The 17,947-nt window shown below is 64.6% G+C and overlaps 1 protein-coding gene across 10 annotated transcripts in view; it reads right to left on the bottom strand.

The window, feature by feature from the left end:
• Positions 1–17,947, bottom strand: part of SPEG (striated muscle enriched protein kinase) — a 38,153-nt gene that overhangs the window by 1,375 nt on the left and 18,831 nt on the right. For 6 of the 10 annotated variants that reach the window (XM_065671641.1, XM_065671647.1, XM_065671639.1 and 3 more), the window contains 34 exons: positions 17,096–17,307; positions 16,745–16,833; positions 16,373–16,554; positions 14,080–14,340; positions 12,649–12,807; positions 12,328–12,517; positions 11,952–12,181; positions 11,654–11,773; positions 11,163–11,267; positions 10,856–11,062; positions 10,604–10,727; positions 10,019–10,206; positions 9,182–9,294; positions 8,813–8,981; positions 8,637–8,730; positions 8,132–8,332; positions 7,913–7,973; positions 7,652–7,729; positions 7,320–7,492; positions 7,197–7,223; positions 6,805–6,957; positions 6,576–6,618; positions 6,421–6,489; positions 4,153–6,310; positions 3,901–4,068; positions 3,714–3,830; positions 3,464–3,631; positions 3,062–3,184; positions 2,705–2,869; positions 1,787–2,513; positions 1,455–1,694; positions 1,157–1,380; positions 639–714; positions 243–392 (listed from right to left, as the gene is read on the bottom strand). In XM_065671641.1, the coding sequence (XP_065527713.1) occupies positions 243–392; positions 639–714; positions 1,157–1,380; positions 1,455–1,694; positions 1,787–2,513; positions 2,705–2,869; positions 3,062–3,184; positions 3,464–3,631; positions 3,714–3,830; positions 3,901–4,068; positions 4,153–6,310; positions 6,421–6,489; positions 6,576–6,618; positions 6,805–6,957; positions 7,197–7,223; positions 7,320–7,492; positions 7,652–7,729; positions 7,913–7,973; positions 8,132–8,332; positions 8,637–8,730; positions 8,813–8,981; positions 9,182–9,294; positions 10,019–10,206; positions 10,604–10,727; positions 10,856–11,062; positions 11,163–11,267; positions 11,654–11,773; positions 11,952–12,181; positions 12,328–12,517; positions 12,649–12,807; positions 14,080–14,340; positions 16,373–16,554; positions 16,745–16,833; positions 17,096–17,307 (7,564 nt within the window). The remainder of the gene's footprint in view (positions 1–242; positions 393–638; positions 715–1,156; positions 1,381–1,454; positions 1,695–1,786; positions 2,514–2,704; positions 2,870–3,061; positions 3,185–3,463; positions 3,632–3,713; positions 3,831–3,900; positions 4,069–4,152; positions 6,311–6,420; positions 6,490–6,575; positions 6,619–6,804; positions 6,958–7,196; positions 7,224–7,319; positions 7,493–7,651; positions 7,730–7,912; positions 7,974–8,131; positions 8,333–8,636; positions 8,731–8,812; positions 8,982–9,181; positions 9,295–10,018; positions 10,207–10,603; positions 10,728–10,855; positions 11,063–11,162; positions 11,268–11,653; positions 11,774–11,951; positions 12,182–12,327; positions 12,518–12,648; positions 12,808–14,079; positions 14,341–16,372; positions 16,555–16,744; positions 16,834–17,095; positions 17,308–17,947) is intronic. The other 4 variants (XM_065671645.1, XM_065671644.1, XM_065671642.1 and 1 more) reach the window with 4 other exon arrangements.

The raw sequence follows: 17,947 nt of genomic DNA, 5'->3' as shown, positions 1-17,947 counted from the left end.
CCTGCCCTGCAAGACCCAGGGAGTCGCAGCCCTCTCCAGGAGCAGGGGTGGATCCCAGGGCTCTGGGCTCAGGAGACCACAGCCCTCTCCCAGGAGCACAGAGGGACCCTAGATGGACATTGAGGATGTCTGGAGGGGCTCCCCTCCAGGAGCTCCATCTGGGAGCAGGGAGCTGCCCACCTGGCCCAGTTGCAGGCACCATCCAGAGGCCTGGGTCCTCCCTGGCTGGGCCAGGCACTTACCAGGGGTGGACGGCGAGGACCTTGCGGATGAAGAGGGCAGCACTCTGCGAGACGTTGGGGTACAGCTTGAAGGCATCAAAGCGCCCCGCCAGGATGCGGTTCTCTGTCTCAATGGGGTCCAGTTCAAAGAACGGTGACCGCCCACTGAGCCTGTCAGGGTGGAGGGGATGGCACAAGCTGGGGGCAGTGGTGGGAGGCCACCTGCTCCCCCCGTCCCTTGTTTGGGACAGCCACAACTGCCCAGGTCATCTCAACCCCCATGTCCAGCTGGGAAAGGTCTGCAGGGCTATAGCATCCCCCAGCCCACCATCATCCAGGTGTTCTCTGTGGCACTGAGCCCTGGGTAGGGCTGATGACACCTCAGGGTACTCGTTCCCCCCAAGCCTCTTCTCTTACATGATGTAGGTGAGGACACCAACGCCCCAGACATCTGCTGCAGAGCCCACTGGATCTCCCTTCACCACCTCTGGCGCTGCAGGTAGAAGAGCAGGTCTGTCATATGCACCAGGGGGCCCAGCCCCAGCACCTGCAGCACCTCCAGAACCCGCAGTACCCTCAGCACCCAGAGCACCCACAGAATCTCCAGCACCCACAGCATCCCCAGTATCCACAGAACCCATAGCATCCCCAGCACCCACAGCACCCCTCCCTAACACCCTAATACCGTGACAGAGTGCAGCACCTGCAAGGATTCCCCAGCTGCCCCCCACCACACAAACTCTACCACCAAGCCCAGCAACCCTCAGAAACCCTCAGCAGACATCCCCAGCACCGCAACAAGATCCTGCTCCCCCAAGGATACCTCAGCTCCTCCCCGTTCCCAAGCCCCTCAGTGCACAGGCACACGTGGGCACCAGCATGCCCGTATCTGCCCCATCCCTCTCCCCATGCACCACACCTGGTGCCCCACTCACACATGTACTCCAGGGTGCCGACACGCCGCCCCAGCTGCCGCAGCACGAGGGGGTTGTAGGTCTGGGCGCTGCCAAAGTCGATGATTTTCAGTGAATTCATGCCTGAGATGACGATGTTGTCCGGCTTGATGTCAAGGTGCACGATGCGGCGGCTGTGCAGGTACTCGAGGCCCTGCAGCAGCTGTAGCACGTAGCTCACCACATCATCCTCTGAGTAGCGAAACCTGGGGTGGGGATGGCAAGTGGCATCAGACCCCATGCTGGCAGCCATCCCCCGTGGCTCTGCACCCACCCGTACCTGTCCACGATGCTGTAGAGGATCTCCTTGCCAGCACAGTTCTCACAGATGAGCACTAGGTAGCGGGGAGTGATGTACGCCTCGTGCAGGGCCATGATGCGCTCGTGGTGCAGTGCCTTGAGGATCTCGTACTCCTGCAGCACGCTCTGCTTCCGCTCTGCCTCATAGGGCACGATCTTGGCCATGAAGAGCTTGCCCGTGGCATTCTCCTTGCACAGCCGGATCACACCGAAACGGCCCCTGTGGCACAGGGTGGCACTCAGCATCCCTGGTGAAAGGTGCTGGTGGGGGGGGACACCCCTGGCAGAGCATCCCATCCCACTGCTCCTCACCTCGCCTTCTCGTCCAAGAACGTGTATGGCTTCTGGGGGACACCCTGCCGCAGCACAGTGCTGTCTTTTGCCCCTGGGACCCCAGTCTCAGCTGGAGGCTCCTTGGAGGATGGAGGCTCCTTGGAGGGTGGAGGCTCCTTGGAGGATGGAGGCTCCTTGGAGGATGGGGGGCTGGTGGTGGTCTCCTGTGTAGGGGGCGATGTGGGGGGCATGGAGACAAAGGAGGTGACCATGTAGGTGGGCATCTTCCGTGTGGGCACAGCATTGGGGGTGGGAGACACCGTGGAGGCTGAGCTGGGAGTGGTCGACACCAGGGAAGCGGGGGATAACTTGGAAGGAGATGGAGCCTGGGGTGTCGGGGACGTGTCCGTGGGGGGTGTGGGGGAGCCCTGGGTGGGGGTCTCTGTGTGGGGTGAGGCAACAGTCCGAGGGGGGGTGAACATCAGCTCGGGGGGCACGCAGACAGTGATGCTGGGTGGGAGCTCAGGGTCTGGCTGTGGCCCCTCTTCACGAGGTGCAGGGGGCTGGAGGACCACGGGGGGGGCACCTTCCTGCTCTGCCCCATCTGCCTTCTGCACTGCTCCCTTGTGCTTGCGGGGCGGCGTGGTGGGAGGGGGCCGCGTGGCTGGAGGCTCCAGCTGCCCCATGGGTGTCTGAGTCGATCGGCTGGAAGCCACCTTCTCGGGGACAGGGACAGCGATGTCCTTGGCTGGGGCAGCTTGGGCGTCTGTGGGGAGCAAAGGGAGGAATGAGCCAGTTGCACATAAGCCAGGAGCAGGGTGCAAGTGGTGCCTTGCTCCCCAAAGCCCTGGGGGGAAGATCCCCCAGGACTCAAGGACCCCCAGAGCACCTCAGAGGCTGCAGCCCCACAGCCACCCCCATAGCAGCCTCACAACTTGCAGGGAGGGGCTCGCTCACCTTCTGCCTCAAGGTGCACCTTCCCCGACGGGGCACTGTAGGGCCCCTGCCCAGCCTTGTTGACACAGGCCACTCGGAACCTGGCGGTGCTCCCGGGGGGCAGCTCTGTCACATTGAAGTAGCAGTCGATGATGCCGGTGCTGATGATCTTCCACTCGTGCTCCCCTGTGAGCACAGAGGCAAGGTGAGCTGAGGGCAGATCAGGGGCAGCCCGCTGCCCCCACACCACTGGTTCAGGACCCCACCAATCCCCAGGGAACAGAAAGGACATTGGGCACTTTTGTCCTGGCTTGGTGTTCTGATGTGAGCCCATTTTCCAGCTGTGGCTTCCAGGGGATGGGAGGCAGCCCCACGTACCATCCAGCCTGCGCTCCAGTGTGTAGGTGCAGGGGGCTTTGCTCTCTGCAGGCTTCCACAGCACCAGCACCGTGTTCTTGTACTTCTGGGGGATCTCCGGGGTGCCTGGCCGCCCAGGGAGCCCTGCGAAGGGATACACAGGGTGGGCTGGGTACCCGGCCAGGGGCAGGGTAGAGCTGCTGCAGTGCAAGGTCAGCACAAGACGTGGGCTCAGAGGTGCTAGAAGAGCCAGCCCAAAACCAGCCTGTCCCAGCTCGAGAGTCCCAGTCACTTGCAGATGTGAAGAGCGGAGTTCAAGTGGCCTGCTCTGACCATTCCCCAGCCCCCAGGCTGCACGCTCAGCACATGCCCTCTCCCCACGGGGCAGTACCTCTGTCCCAGAGGACCCTCCCTCCTCCTTACGTGCCACAGCCAGGGTGCAGGAGCTGATGGCTGTGCCCAGGGTGTTGGCAGCTGCACACTCATACAGCCCCGCATCCTTCCTGGAGACCTTGGCGATGGTGAGCATCTGCCGGCCATCCTTGCAGGAGACGACGTTCAGCATGTTGTCTGGCTGCAAGGACCTCTTGTCTGTGGAAGAGAAGCAGAGGAGAGGGATGCTGGAGTGTCTGCCTGGCACCCACCCACCAAGGCAGCGCAGGCAGCCCCCCACCTTTCATCCAGAGGATCCTGGGGGTAGGGCTGCCCGCTGGCAGGCAGCAGAGGGTCAGAGCCTCGCCCTCCAGCAGCACCTGGTCCTTCAGCTTGATGTGGAAAATGGGTGGGAAATCTGGAAGGCAGAAGGGGGTCAGGCCGGGGCAGCAATGTGCACCCGCCACCCATCCCAGGGCTGCACCTACCAGATTCACTGGGCACATGCGGCCGGCCGGCAGCGGGTCCCTCCTCCCGCAGCAGGCTGGAGGGGATGCTGGGCTGCGAGGACACCTTCTCCTTGCTCCGTGAGAGCCCCCAGCGCTCCCAGCGGGACCGTTTCTGCCTCTCACCCCCACCTGTGGGCACCCAGGGTCCTGAGAGAGTGGCCAAACTGCGGCAGCTGTGGCCAGAATGGCTGGGCTATGGGGTGCCATTGCGACATCCCCCTTGCCACTCACCTTTGGCAGAGCTGGTGCTGCCTTCCGAGCGCAGGGACTCAGAGGAGGGTGCGGGTGCCGGGGCGGGGCCCGGCCGCAGGCTTTCCCCCTCGGAGCTGGTGCGGCGGAGCTCAGCGGGCCCCTCGCCCTCCTGCCGCTCATCCGACACGCTGCGCAGCCGCGCGGAGAACCGCTCCACCGTGGCACTGATCTTCCTCCGCACGGCCACCACCGGTGACTCCCCGCCACCCCCCGGCTCCGACTTGAGGCTCTCTGAGTCTCTCCGCTCCTTGGAGCTGCCCAAGGCCAGGCTCCAGGACAAGCGGCGCCTGCCGGATGGGGTCTCGCTGCCTCCATCCTCCCCTCTGCTCTTCTTCCTCTCTGCAGGTGGGGTCCGTTTGAGCAGCACGGACATCCTCCGGATGAAGCCCCTATCCTTCTCCACCTCGTGCAGGTCCTGCACTGACTTGGACTTGGCCACCAGCCCGGAGGGCCGGTCCCTGCGCATCTCCAGGGGCACGCCGGCTGGCATGGGGCGGTAGATGCCATCATCTGGGGGGCCAGCCAGGTGCCGGTCCTCAGACTGGGAGCGGGTGAGGAGCTTCAGCCCCCTGCTGAGCGACGACTCCCGGCCCCGCTTGAACTTGGCCTCAAAGACCTCCTCCGAGTCGATGTCCTGGATGAGCAGCGAGCTGGAGGAGCCAGAAGGCTTCGCCTCCCTCCCTGATCCTGGTGCTGGTGCTGGTGTTGGCACGGAGTGCTCAGTAGGGGTGGCCAGAGGGGGCTGGGAGGCTTGCTCTGTGGCTGGCTCCCCACCTTGTGTGGCTCCCATAGCTTGCATGACCTTGGCGTAGGAAGATGTCTGGGGGCCTTGGGTGCCTGGGGCCGCGGGCAGTGATGGAGCGGGTGTTCCTGTTCTGGCGGTTCCCTCCCCGCTGTCTCCAGCAGCCTTGGTGGGTGTCTTCTCCTCTTGACCCCTTGCCATAGGCTTCTTCCCTGTGGTGGTGGCAGTGGCACTGGCCCCGGGCTGGCTGCGCTGCTCAGGTGTCTGCCTCCTCCCCAGGGCAGCCTTGGCAGTGGGGGCCTGGGGGGCGGGCACCTCTACTGCAGCGGGCGCTGGTGGGCCATGGGCATCCAGCGGCACTGGGGGCCGGGCGTCGGAGAGAGCTGAGAGCGAAGGGGACTCCTTGAGCCGCTGGGCCTCCATGTGTGCCACCGGGATCTCCAGGGGCGCGCCGGAGCGGCGGTGCCGGACGACAGGCTCGGCATCCCCGTGGCTGAAGGAGCTGCTCTTCTGCAGCCGGCGCTCGGTGGGGAGGAGGCGCGGCGAGGTGGCCTCGCTGGACGCTGCCCGCACCAGCCGTGGCACCGCCGGCGCCGGCGGCTCCAGCCGGGTCGGCCTCGGGACCTTCTTGTCAGGGCCGACCCCCAGGGTCTCCAGGAGGGGGCCCCGCAGGCCGCTGACCTTGCCGTCCCCGGCGCCGCTCCGCAGCAGCCGCTGGCGCATCAGCTCCAGGCGCTGGGCGTGATCGTCCTCCCCAAAGGTCCCCTTCCGCCGCGGCAGCTCCATGGAGGCCGCCTTGGCCAGGGGCCGGCGCGGCTCCCGGCCCGGCTCGGCGCGCTCCGTGGTCCCCGGCAGCAGGGCGCTGTCAGCCGAGCCGCCCCGCTTCAGCTCTCCCCGCCGGGTGCTCCCCGGGGACTCCAGGCTGGAGCCCTTCCTCATGGCTTTGCGGGGGTACTCGGGCCGCTTCTGGGCTTCGGGGGCTTCTTCGTCAGAGGAGCCAGGCGCCTCCGCTTCCATGCTTGCCCGCCGGGGCACAGTGCCCCTTGGTCGCTTCCCCAGGCCCGCTGCAGGCTTCCCCGTGCCCTGGCTCTGCCACTCCATTACAGAGACGTCCCCCTGAGCGACCCCCTCCTGCCATGTCCCCTCAGGTGGCCCGATGGCCTCATCGTCCGTGGGGATCTCATTGAGCGACATGCGGGAGCCAGAGAACTCCACCTGGTGTGGCATGGGGATGAAGGGCAGCTCATCCAGGTCATCCGAGTCTGAGGAGGATGACAGCGCTGGTGACTCTTTGAGGTGCCGGGGCACAGCGATGGAGAGGTGGTTGGACGTGTCCTCCAGCAGCTCCGGGATCGGCCGCAGCACCATGTTGCACTTGTAGCTGATCTGCGAGCGCTGCAGTGGAGAGAGCTGGATCAGGCCCAGGCGGGTGGCACGGCATCATCGTACCCAGTGCACATCACCCCCTCCTGCCTGCCCCCTCCCTCCCCAGCTCCTGCCTTCACCTGCCATTTCCTGCGGGAGAGGAAGAGCTTTAGGTGATCGGTGCTGATGACCTTCCCCTTGGCCAGAGTCTGTGGGGCGAGGGGACAGCGGTGTCCCACAGAGCCTGCAGCAGGCCCTGGGGAACCCCGCTGGGTCCCTGCCTGCCCAGGCTCACCTTGAACCAGGGATGCTCCAGGGTCTGCTCCGCATTGGGCCTCCTGTGGACCGACACCACTGGGTGAGGACTCACTGTGCTGGAGGGCTTTGGCCAGCCAGGGGGAGGGCAGCAGTGTCTGGCTGCCCATGCTGCACCCCGTCAAGGGCTGTGCAGCCAGCCTGACCTCAGGCCCCCTGATGCACAGGGGTCCCAGAGGGGCTGGGCCCTGCGACCCTGCATTACTCACAGCCTGTCATTGACCAGCACTTTGATGACAAATCCCTTTGCTTCCCGGGTGAGCCCCTGAAACATCCTCTCCTCAAAGGCCACGTTGTAGTTACGAATGTTCATCAGCGTTGTCTTATCATTCTCCCCCACGAAGGGGGAGATCCCCGTTAGGCTGCCAAGGGGAGGACACTGTCTTTAGGCCATGAGGACACGGGGAACAGCATGGCAAGTATGGAGGACTGAGGATGGAGCCATGGACCCCAGCCCTGATGCCATGCGGAGGGCAGAGGCAGGAACAGGGGATAGGAGGCAGAGTCTGCAAGGAGCAGTGTGCATGGCTGCGGCCCCAGCACTGCAACCAGCAAGGGGGTGGAAAGGTGTCTCTCCTGTGGTGGCTCACCAGGCACTTACCAGAGGTAGGCGATGACCCCCACAGGCCTGCGGAGAGAAGAGCATGGTTACAGCACAAGCCCTCTGGGGCACTCGGTCTCAGCACAGTGGGGAGCCCGTTGTCCACCCTGGGGCCACCCTTACCAGATGTCAGTGACACTGGAGACAGGGCTCTGGTTGACGATCTCAGGGCCCACGAACTCGGGGGTGCCGTATTTGCAGTACTGTGGCTCCTTGGGTGTCAGCTCCTGTGCGTTGCCGAAGTCACAGATCCGGACCTGTTCGCTGTTCGAATCCGCCATCAGGAGGTTTTCTGGCTATAGGACAGTGCAGGGCAGAGGGGACCTTGGCAGGAGGCAGGGGCTCCCCCCAGGGAAGGGATGTTCCCCTTCAGCAGGGCTGAGCTCCCTGCAGCGCAGCAGGAGCCAGTCCCTGCGGGCACAGGGCTGGAGGGGGCTGGAGAGCCCCACACTCACTTTGATGTCCAGGTGCAGGACCATGTGCTGGTGCAGATAGCAGAGCCCCTCCAGGATCTGCCGCATGTAGGACCGGACCTGCAAGGGAAGGAGTGGAGAGGGTGCCCACCCTCTGAGCATGGGTCAGCCCCACTCTGGCCTTGTGCAGTCCCCTTTGCAGCCCAATACAATGAGCATTCCATGTCCCTGGGCTGGGACAAACCCCAGTATCCCCAGGCTCCCTCCTTCCCCTATCCCTTTGGCCCCAGAGGGTTCACCCACCTCTGACTCACACACTGAGGTCTTCCTCGCCATCCTGTCCAGCAGCTCCTCCTCAGCACAGCTGGGCCCCAGTCAAGGAGCACAGAAACTCGTTGCCCCGCTGTGCCCTGCACCCTCCCAGCACCCAGCTCCTCTGCACTGGCTTTACCCACCACCTCCCCCAGAAGCTCCCCCTCATCCCCTGTGCCACATGTTCGCAGAGCAGCACCCAGAGGATACAGCTCCATGACCATGATGACAGCGTTCTTCTTCTCGAAGGCATCGTGGAAGAAGACGATGCGCTCGTGATCCAGCTGCGAGAGGATGTGCAGCTCCCGCCGTGCTGACTGCTTGGCCTTGGTCCTCCCGGGGACAAACTTGGCAGCAAAGTCCAGATGGCTGCTCTTCTCTGTCACCCTCCGCAGGTAGGAGAAGGCCCCCCTAAAATGTGGTGATGGGGGCAAGGGCAGATAAGCAGAAGACCCCTCTTTCCCTTTGTGCAGGTGCCTGCTCTGCAGGGAGCTGCCTGCAGCTCCAGCAGCCCTCCAGGACTATCCAGGCCTGGTTTTGCTCCAGCCGCACTGACTTCCCGCCCGCAGCTGGTACCAGAGCACCCACTGACACGGAGAGCAGCCCCAGTATAGCAGGGTTTGATGTACCATGGAGCTCAGACCCCAGGGCCAGCTTGGCTCCAGCACCCCTGTCCCTGCAGTGCCCTGTGCCCGCCGTGCCAGCAGCCCCGTACCTCCCGATCTCCTCATGCACATCGTAGTAGTCAGTCAGGCGTCGGGCCTTGTGCAGCGCCTCCTCCTCCGTGCTGGCGTCGGCAGCGGGCTGGGCTGCAGGGAGGAAAGGCGCTGGCAGGGGGCAAGGCGGGCACCCAGGCTTTGCCCCCCGCGGCTGAGGGCCGGCCAGCCGTACCTGCGCGCACCACCAGCTCCGCCTTGCAGGACACCTCCCCAGCCAGGTTCTTGGCCGTGCAGGTGTAGACGCCGCTGTCGGGCTCGGCAGCGCCCAGCACCACCAGGGAGCACTCGTTGTCCTCATACACGAAGCTCAGGTGGCTGCTCTCCTCCAGCAGCTCCCCATCCTGGGGGTGGCAGGGGCATCAGGAGGGTCCTGTCCCTTCCCCACCACCCTTTCCCCGTGGATGGGGCATGGGGCGCATCCTGCGTCACGCGGGATGAACACAACCCCAAAGCCCAGCTCAGTAGCCCAAGGTGAGGCAGTGGAGGGTGTCAGTCCGGGGGGTCTGTAGGTCAGGAAGGGGGTGAGGGGGTTCCAGCCCACCTTGTACCACATGATGTCTGGCAGTGGTTTCCCCTCCACCACCACGGCAAAGCGTGGTGTCTCCCCTTCCTGGGCATCGATGTCCTCCATGATGGACTCAAAGCGGGGTGCCTCTGCCAAAAGATGGGGCATGTGGCACCATAGTGCAGTGCCACCCCCCTGCCACTGGCACGTGGCATAAGGCACTGCAAGGGGCACTGCAAGGAAGTACCAGCCTAGAGTGGCATGGAGTGCTGTGGGGCAATGCCACCCCAAAGTACATGGGGGTGAAACACTATGGGGCAGGCCAGCAATGGCATGTGCCTGCAGCACCATAGAGCAGCTCCCCATTGGTGTGGGGCACCATGGGGCAGTGTCACTCATGGCACATTGGCATGGGGCACTTGTGGTACTGCACCTCTTATTACATATGGATGTGGGGTACAGGTGGGGCAGTGCCACCCATGACACCTCTGTGGGGCACTGTGGAGGTATCCCCTATGGCTCTTGGCTGTAGGGCACCAGGTGGCATTGCTACCCCATTATACACAGGTATGGGACACCCTGCAGAAGTGCCACCTCATGCACACAGTCCTGGGGCACATGGGACACTCCTACCCAAGTCAGATATGGGTACAGGACACCAGGCAGCAGTATGAATGCATGCATGGTTCATGGGTTTTCAGCCCCATTGCCACCCTACAGAGCACCATATTCCACGGCATACGAGTATGGAGCGCTGAGGATCAGCGCCATGCTACGCACATGGCACATGGGCATGGGGCACCATAGGGCAGCATCACCCTCCACCTGGTGGCGCACCAAAGGGCAATGCCGCCCGTGGTGCAGGGCACCTACCTGCGAGGCGGAGCCGCAGGGTGCAGCGGGCAGTGCCATGGCTGTTGCTCACCTCGCAGGTCAGTGGCCCCGCAGCCCCTCGCCCCACGCACAGCAGCCGCAGGCAGTGCTGGTCGTCGTCTGGCATCGTCACCTCGCACACGCCCTCCAGCTCCCCCAGCACCTGCCCGCCCCTGTGGGCACAGCAGCTGCCCCATTACAGCCCCACAGGCAGTCCCAGACCTCCTGCCCCATCCATAGATCACACCCCACAGCCCCATGGCCACCTTCTGACCCACAGACAGCCCCTGCTCCCACCCTGCAGCCCCACAAACAGCTTAGCTCCCATTGCTGGCACTGCCCCTTGAATGGCTCTTGACCCTTAGCACCACACAGACAGCACCCCCTCCCCCAACACCCCATCCTCCCCCCCATGCAGTTCTGCGTAGCTCTGGGCATCACCCTTGTGTGCAGGCCCAGCCCAGCCGCACGGAATGACCCCCACCCACCGCAGGCTGCACGGGAAGCTGATGCAGGAGCCCTTCTGTGCATCCCATGGGGTGATGCTGGGCATGGGGCAAACAAATGCACAGTGCCATGTCCTACCTCTTCCAGGTGACGGTAGCCTCCACGTGGTTGATGGTGATGGTGATGGAGGCTGGCTGGCCCTCCACCACGTACACCACGTCTGGCTTGTCCAGGATGACCGGGGCCTCCTCCAGGTAGGGACCTGCCGCACACATCATCACCACCTCCTCTGGACCCCACATCACCCAGGCCAGGGCAAGCTCACCACCCCACTGCGGACAGAGACCCTTCCCCCCCAGCCACCCATCCCCTCCCCCCTGCCGCTCTCACCACGGTCCAGGAGCTGCACAGGCCCTACAGGTGGGGACGGCTTGCTGTTGGTCTTGGGGGTGGCAGTGATGACACGGAAGAGGTACTGGGCACCCTTGGTCAGACCATGCACCGTGTAGGTGGTGCCTTGCACACCGGCCACCAGCACCAGCCACTGCGTCGTGCCCAGCACTTGCATTTGCACCGTGTAGGTCACTGACTTGGGGTCTGCAGGAGAAGAGGGTCAGTGCAGAGGCCCCAGCATTGGGCTGGCCCATGCAGCCCACCATGGCACTGCCCACCCCTTGCCCATCCCCAGCCCCCTCACCTATGGCAGAGTCCAGCCACTTGGGCTTGTTCCAGGTCAGTGTGATGGCTCTGCCGGTCACCAAGGCCACGTTGGGGGGGCCATCTGGAGGGGTCGGCACCACATCTGTGGCAGGGGACAGGCAGGGATGTGTGTATGGCCACTGCCACAGCTCCTCAGGGAGAGGGCTGGAGGGCACGGATGGGGCCAGCGATCCACACTGGTTCCCCAGGGGAGGGGCTCAGCCTTGCAGCCCCTGTGGGGCCAGTGATGCCAGCAAGTCCCACATGGAACCCAGGGATGGATCCTGACCCTGCGAGGTGAGGATTGCACCTTGTCCCTGCTTTTAGGTTAGATTAGAGACCTCCTGAGGTTCCCTCCAACCTGAACTACCGTGTGATCCTTCTACCCTAAGACCTCGCTACAGGGCCACTGACCCCAGCCCTGGGGCACAGCCTGGCGGGCTGGCAGCAGGCAGCCGCACATCCCTGGTGGTGCCCACTGCTGCTCACCGGTGACGTAGAGATGCGCGTAGCACGTGGCCTTCCCCACTTTGTTGGCAATGACGCTTTTATAGACACCTGCATGCGCGTGGCTGACAGATGTGAACACCAGGCGATGGATATCCTTATCTGGGGGGGACAGGGGATGCTGGTAATACTCTGACAACCAAGCAGTGCAGGGCTCCCCTCCCTGCCTCACATGGCATGAAGGCCTGGGGGGAGTGATGCCTCCTCTCAGAGTGTCCCCCTTCTTCCACTCTGGTTGGAGGGACCCCAAGGAGGTGGGAAGCACGGTAAGGAGCCTTACACTGCATCATCTTGCGGTCGTCAGTGCTGTCGATGCGGGAGCCATTGTGGAACCAGGTGATAGAGGGGTAAGGCAGCCCAGCCACCTGGCACTCCAGTACAGCCTCTTTGGACTCCACCACATCCAGATTGTGCAGTGGCTTCAGGAAATCAGGCATGGTGAAGCACTCCGTCTCCATCTCCACCTGCTCTGGCTCCTCTGGGATTGATGGCATCTTCTCCAACTTGGAGCTGCAAGAGCCCACAAACGCTAGTGGCAGGAGCACAGTGTCCTCAGCCCAGCCCTGACCGCAGGCTTTGCACGTGCCAGTTGTTCCCCAAATCTCAGGGGAGAGCAAGCAGAGGGACTGCAGATTCCAGACACCCCTAACTCTTACATTTGGGAGGCAGCAGATGGCCGCGGCTCCTCCACGTAGAGCTCAGCAGAGCACTCCACATGGCCATGGTTATTCCTAGCAGTCACCACATACTGCCCTTCGTCCTCACTGCCCACATGCACGATGACCAGCGAATGCAGCCCTCCATCCCGCTGAATCCGCACATTCTCCCCCTCCTGCACCGGCTGGCCTGCATGGAGACACAAACCAGCATCAGCACCGGCACCTCTCCCAGCCCCAGCCCTTGGGTGCAGCCCCCAGGGAGATGCAGAGAGGTCTCGCTGTAGGGCCCTGCCCAAGCTCTCTGGACTTGGGAGTTACCAAAATGAGTCCAGGTGACTGTCGGGGTGGGAGTCCCACTGATCATGCAGTCAAACCGTGCCGTCCGCCCTTCCACCACGTCCACATCCTCCAGCTTGCGGGTGAAGAGTGGCTGCACAGAGGGCTGCACCGTCAGCCGGGCGCTGCAGGTCAGCTCATCTGCAAGGAGAGCGGGCAGGGGTGAGCCCCACACAGCATGCGTGTGTGCAGGGCTGGAGGCAGCTGAGACCCCCCTGCTGCAGCCCTAGCAGCCAGCGTGGTTGTAGCCGAGTGTACCCCATGCCCGGTGGGGGGTGATCGTGGGTGTGCTGGGTAGCAGGCTCTGTCCCTACACGGGGCAGAGGGGGTACAAGTGTGTGCAAAGTCCCCGTGTGCAGGGCTGGGGCTCTGCTGGCAGCAGGATGCCTCTTTCCCACCCACACAGCAGTGCAGATGCCAGCAGCAAGGTGGGGTGGGAGGATGCCCTGTGCTTCCCATAAGAAAGGAGGTCAGAGCTGGCCTAGCCCAGTGGGGCAGCAGGGTGATGCTGAAGCAGGCAGTGCCAGCACATGCAGCACCCAGGGGCAATGCGAGGATGGGCGCAGACTGGATATTCCAGGTGAGGAGGTTTGCAGCAGGGACTGCTTTGCAATGATGGTGTTGCACACCCCGGCCAGGGGTGACACCATGCTCAAGCACAGCCTCACCTCCCTGCACTCAAAACTGCTGCTTCCCTCAAATCCCTGCAGTCATACAGCCTTCTCCATGGAGGAATGCCCTGGCACCAGCTGCAGGGTGCTGAGAATGCACCCGCTGCAGCCTGGGTCACTGCCAAGAGGCTGCCCGGGCCAGCTGAGGGATGGGAAAGGGGCCCTTGTCCCTGCCCCACTGCAGGGGACAGATGCTGTGGGCAGCATGCATAGGCACAGGGGGTCTTGGAGCCAGAGGCCAGGTCCTGCTGCTCTTCCTCAGCTGCCACCAGTGATGGCTTGCTGGGAAGGGGTGGGCAGCCCTGAACCCATTGCCCCTGCCACTTTCCAGGCCGGCAGAGACAGGCTGGTACTGGAGCTGTGTGCCTGGAGGCTCTGGAGACAGGGGACAGAGACAGCTGGGCTCCAGGGCTCCATCCAGCCAATGCAGCCATACTGCAAACTCATCTCTCCATGTTTCTGGGAGCTGCATGCATGCTGGCAGAGGAGCTATATGGGGGCAGGACTCAGGACGCCACAGCAGAAGGACTGACACAGACCGGGTTTCCCAGAGCTGAAAGCTCTCCAGCTCCTAGGGCAGCAATTCCTGCCCCCCTTGGCCCCCACCTCCAGCACTCACAGCTACATCCCAGGGGGACCAGAGCCCCGAACCCAGGAGCAGGGGGGACTGCCCATCTTCAGCAACCCCTTAAGGCCAAGCCCTGAGCAACAACCCCTGGGGACCTGCATGACCTCCGCTTACCTTTGGCAGTGCTGAGCTTGCAGGTGTAGATCCCGCTGTCGTCCTCGTGCACGGAGGTGAGCAGCAGCTTGCACTTGCGCCCGTCAAAATGCATCTTGCATTTGAGCAGGGCGGGCTGGAGCAGCCGGCCCCGCGACAGCCAGTCCACGTCCATGTCTGGCGGGCCAGCCACCATGCACTCAAAGAGTGCCAGCTCCCCCGCCCCGACCACCAAGTCCTGCAGGGGAACCACGATGGCCAGGGACTGGCACTCGGGGCGAGCTGCCCAGGGAGGGGGGAGAGAGAGAAAGAAAGAGAGACGCGTCTCAGCAACTGAAAAGCAACCATGAGAGGTGGCGGGGATGGAGGAGGGCGGCGTGCGGGGCAGGGGGGACATGCGGGGAGGGGGCCCGGTGCAGTGGGCAGGGAGTGCAGCGGGGAAGGTTGGGAGGGGGGGGAGATGTGTAAAGCAGAGCTGAGCTGGGGAGGGGGCCGGGGCGAGGGAGGTGTCCGTGCCAGGAACACACCACACAGCGCTTTACCAAACAGAGTTTATTAGAGCTACAAAAAAAAAAGAGGGTCACGGCCTCGCAGCCCGTCCCCGCCAAGCCCCGGAGCCCGGGGCTGCTCCGCATGGACCCCGAGCCCTGCGGCTGCGAGGGATGTCTCACGGTGGCCGGGCCGGTGCCTGGGTGGCCGCCACGAAGCCGAAGGGGCCAATACTCTCCCTCCCCACTGCGGCTGGGGCAGGGTGCTCCCCCGCGGGGGTCCCTGGGGTCTCCTGTCCCCACACCCCAAGGTGACCATTGCAGAGCTGCCACTGAGCTGCCGCAACCCCTTCCCTACGGCCGCGAAGGCTCAGCTCCCTGCTCCCGTCCCCTGGGCAGCAAGGAGAGGAGCAGCAGGACACGCAGACAGGGACAAACGGACGGAGCAAGAGACAAGACAGCATCGTACGGCCGCCCTGGCCCGGCTGGGGGCGTGCCTGGCGCTCCCCCGCCGCTCCCCCCACCCCGCCTCGGTTACGCCTGCCCCGGCCATCCGGTGAGCCCCTGCCCGCAGTCGAGGGCCCGCGCGTCCCCGCGGTGCGTCCAGGACGAGGCGGCGGATGGAGCAGAAGGTAATAACACAAGGTGAGGTCCACTGCCTAAGAGGTGTCCAACTAAGAGCCCCGCGGCCGCGGCTCTGAGAGATGCACCCCCTTATCGTACTCCCCCTGCGTACAGACAAAAACCGCAGTCAGCAAGCGGAAGGGTTAGTGCAGCAGCGACGGGGCCGGCACGCACGCACAAGCCAGCGCCGGCACGAGGGGTGCGAGCGCGCACCAAGGCACGGAGCCACCCGCAGGGAGGCCGGGGCCCGGGTCACGGCCCCTGCGGCCCCGCTCCTGCCGGCCGTGGGGCAGGGGGCTGGCTCCCGCTCCCACCCCTGTGCCGCCGCGCTTTGCCGAGGGCTGGCAGCGGCGTCCTGGCAGGGTACAAGCAGTGCAGCCAAGGCCACGGCAGGATGGGCTCAAGCAGCCGTCAGCAGGGAAGGCTGGGGGCGCAGGGTACACACAGCAAAGGGCAAGAGGAAGGAGGTAGTAGCATCACTCATCCCCGCAGACTCCTTCCCTGACTGCAGGAGATGTCAGGCAGAGCCTGGCTATCAGACCCAAATCCATCTCCCCCTCCCCATTTGCACGTATATATTGGGGTCCTAAGAAGACCACAGCAAGGCTGAGGAGGGGACGGCAAGGGAAAGGGGCTGGACAGCACAGTCCCACATATATGGGGCTATTGCTGGGAACAGGCAAGGGGGGATGTCTCCAAGCTGCCCTGTGCCTGGCACGCAGCTTGCAGGCTGCCTGGGGCAGGGAGGGAGCTGTCAGCACAGCAGGGTGGGGGGACATGTCCCCTGCAGGGCCACCAAGGGCGAAAGCCCTCCCTGTGCAGCCAGGAGCAGCACCCAGCCCCAGCAGTGGGTACATGGGGGGCCATGGAGTGAAGCCAGGCTGCAGGGAGCAGTGGGCTCTGGGTCAGGCTGGCAGAGGCTCTGGCACAGCTGGGTGGTGGGACCCAGGGCCATGGGGCTGCACATCTGCCTTCTGCTGCAGGGCCAGCCCCTGCAGGCAGCCCCCAGGCACACAGCTCCACTTCCCTGCTCCCCTCTTGCACCTGCCTGCGCTGAAGCAGGGAAGGGCAGGCTGGCTCATCCCCTTCCTCCAGTACTGCCAAGGAGGGGTCTGCAGTGGCCCCTTCCCCACACAGCTCATGCAGGGCACTGGATCCAGCTGGCCCCTCAGGGCTGGAGGGACACTCCTGGGGAGCTTTACCTCTGACTTCCAGCTTAGCCTCACACTGCTTGGTGCCATACTCGTTGACGGCCTTGCAGGTGTAGAAGCCGGTGTCACTGTGCTCTGCAGCCAGGATGTGCAGTGTGAAGAGGCCCCGCACCCCCTCCGCCTCCTCTGCGTGGTGCCGGCGGCCGTACTTCACTGGCTGCCGGTTCCTCAGCCTGCTCGGGACACGGGCAGAGTGGCATGGTCACATCTGGCCTTGCACACCCAGCCTGGCTGTCCCCAAAAGACCCCTCTCCTCCACCCCTGACGCTGCTCAGTGGTCTGAGCTGGTCGTCCCCAAGTGGGGAGATCATTGTGCCCATCCCCTCCTTCCCTGCCCGTGACCCAGCGAGCAGCGGGACTCACCAGTAAATGATGGGCTTGGGCTCCCCACGGACGCGGACACTCATGCTGACATCCTGCCCCTCCAGCACTGACTGGTCCGACAGGGACACCTGGGGAAGCAGGGGTCAGAAAGCAGCGAGCACTCACCTACACCCAGGGCCATGCATCCCCACTGCTGCACCCAGAGCTGTGTGTCCTGTATCACAACAGCAGCCCTGGAGTACTAGGGGAGCTAGTAGGATTGGAGGCTGCCCAAGTGCCAGGAGCCCTCCACATCAGGGGGTAGGAGGGCCTGACCCAGCAGTGGACCACAGGCTGTGGTCACAGGGCACTGTTCCCCCTCTGCCAGATCCCAGGCAGTTGTCAGCTCACCTCAAAGGTGGGTGCAGCCTTGAAAGTGCTCTGTGGGGAGCCATGGGCAGCCCCATGCTCTGCTCTAGGCTGCAGCTTCATGGCTGATCGGTGCTGGGGGGTGCTGGACTCAGGGAACTCTTCCAGGGGGCTCAGGTACTCCTCGTCCGAGGTGATGGGGCTGGCCTGGCCGAGGGGCGGGGGCAAGCTCCCATGCCGCTCCACGGCGGGGGCTAGAACAGGAGAGCCTGGATAAGGAGCTGTCAGCAGCCAGGGCTGGGCAGGCAGGTCAGGGCACCCCTCCCCGCCACCCTGCACCCCAGGGCTGCCCGGGGAGCCCCATCCCACGGCACAGCGGCAGCAGCCGGCAGCGAAGGGGTGAAGGCGCCGCGCAGGGGGAGGGGGTGAGCATGAGCAGCACTCCACGGGACGATAAGGGGACGCGATATCCCGCAAGGCGACAGCAGGGCTCAAGTGGCTCTTACGCAGCAGCCCGCGCTCCCATCCTTAAGCCGCCCGGATTCCCGGGATGGCTGCCCCGGCTCCGACCGGCGAGGGCTGAAGGTGACATTGGCAGCTGCGCTGCCCCAGCAGCCCGCCGGCCGCACGCCGCTGCGCGAGGCCCGGGCCCGCCGGCGTGGGGAGCCCACCCGGGGCCGCGATGGGGGTGCGAAGAGGGGGGCAGAGAGCGGCGAGGGGCGCTGGCAGAGCGCGACAGCCGCGCCAGGGCTGCCGACCCCGCGCCTGCCCGGCTACCGAGCGCATTCACCCCCCCCTCACCCGGGGGCAGGCGGGCGAGTTGCCCGGGGCAGGGCGAGGGCTGTGGCTCGCCGGGCCCCGCGGACAGCCCCAGCCCCGCCAGCAGTGGGGCAC

Source organism: Lathamus discolor, chromosome 3 (genome assembly GCF_037157495.1).
Source record: "Lathamus discolor isolate bLatDis1 chromosome 3, bLatDis1.hap1, whole genome shotgun sequence".
Taxonomy (NCBI): Eukaryota; Metazoa; Chordata; class Aves; order Psittaciformes; family Psittacidae; genus Lathamus; species Lathamus discolor.
The sequence above is the reverse complement of the archived record's forward strand: the minus strand, read 5'-3'. Positions and strand labels throughout refer to the sequence as shown.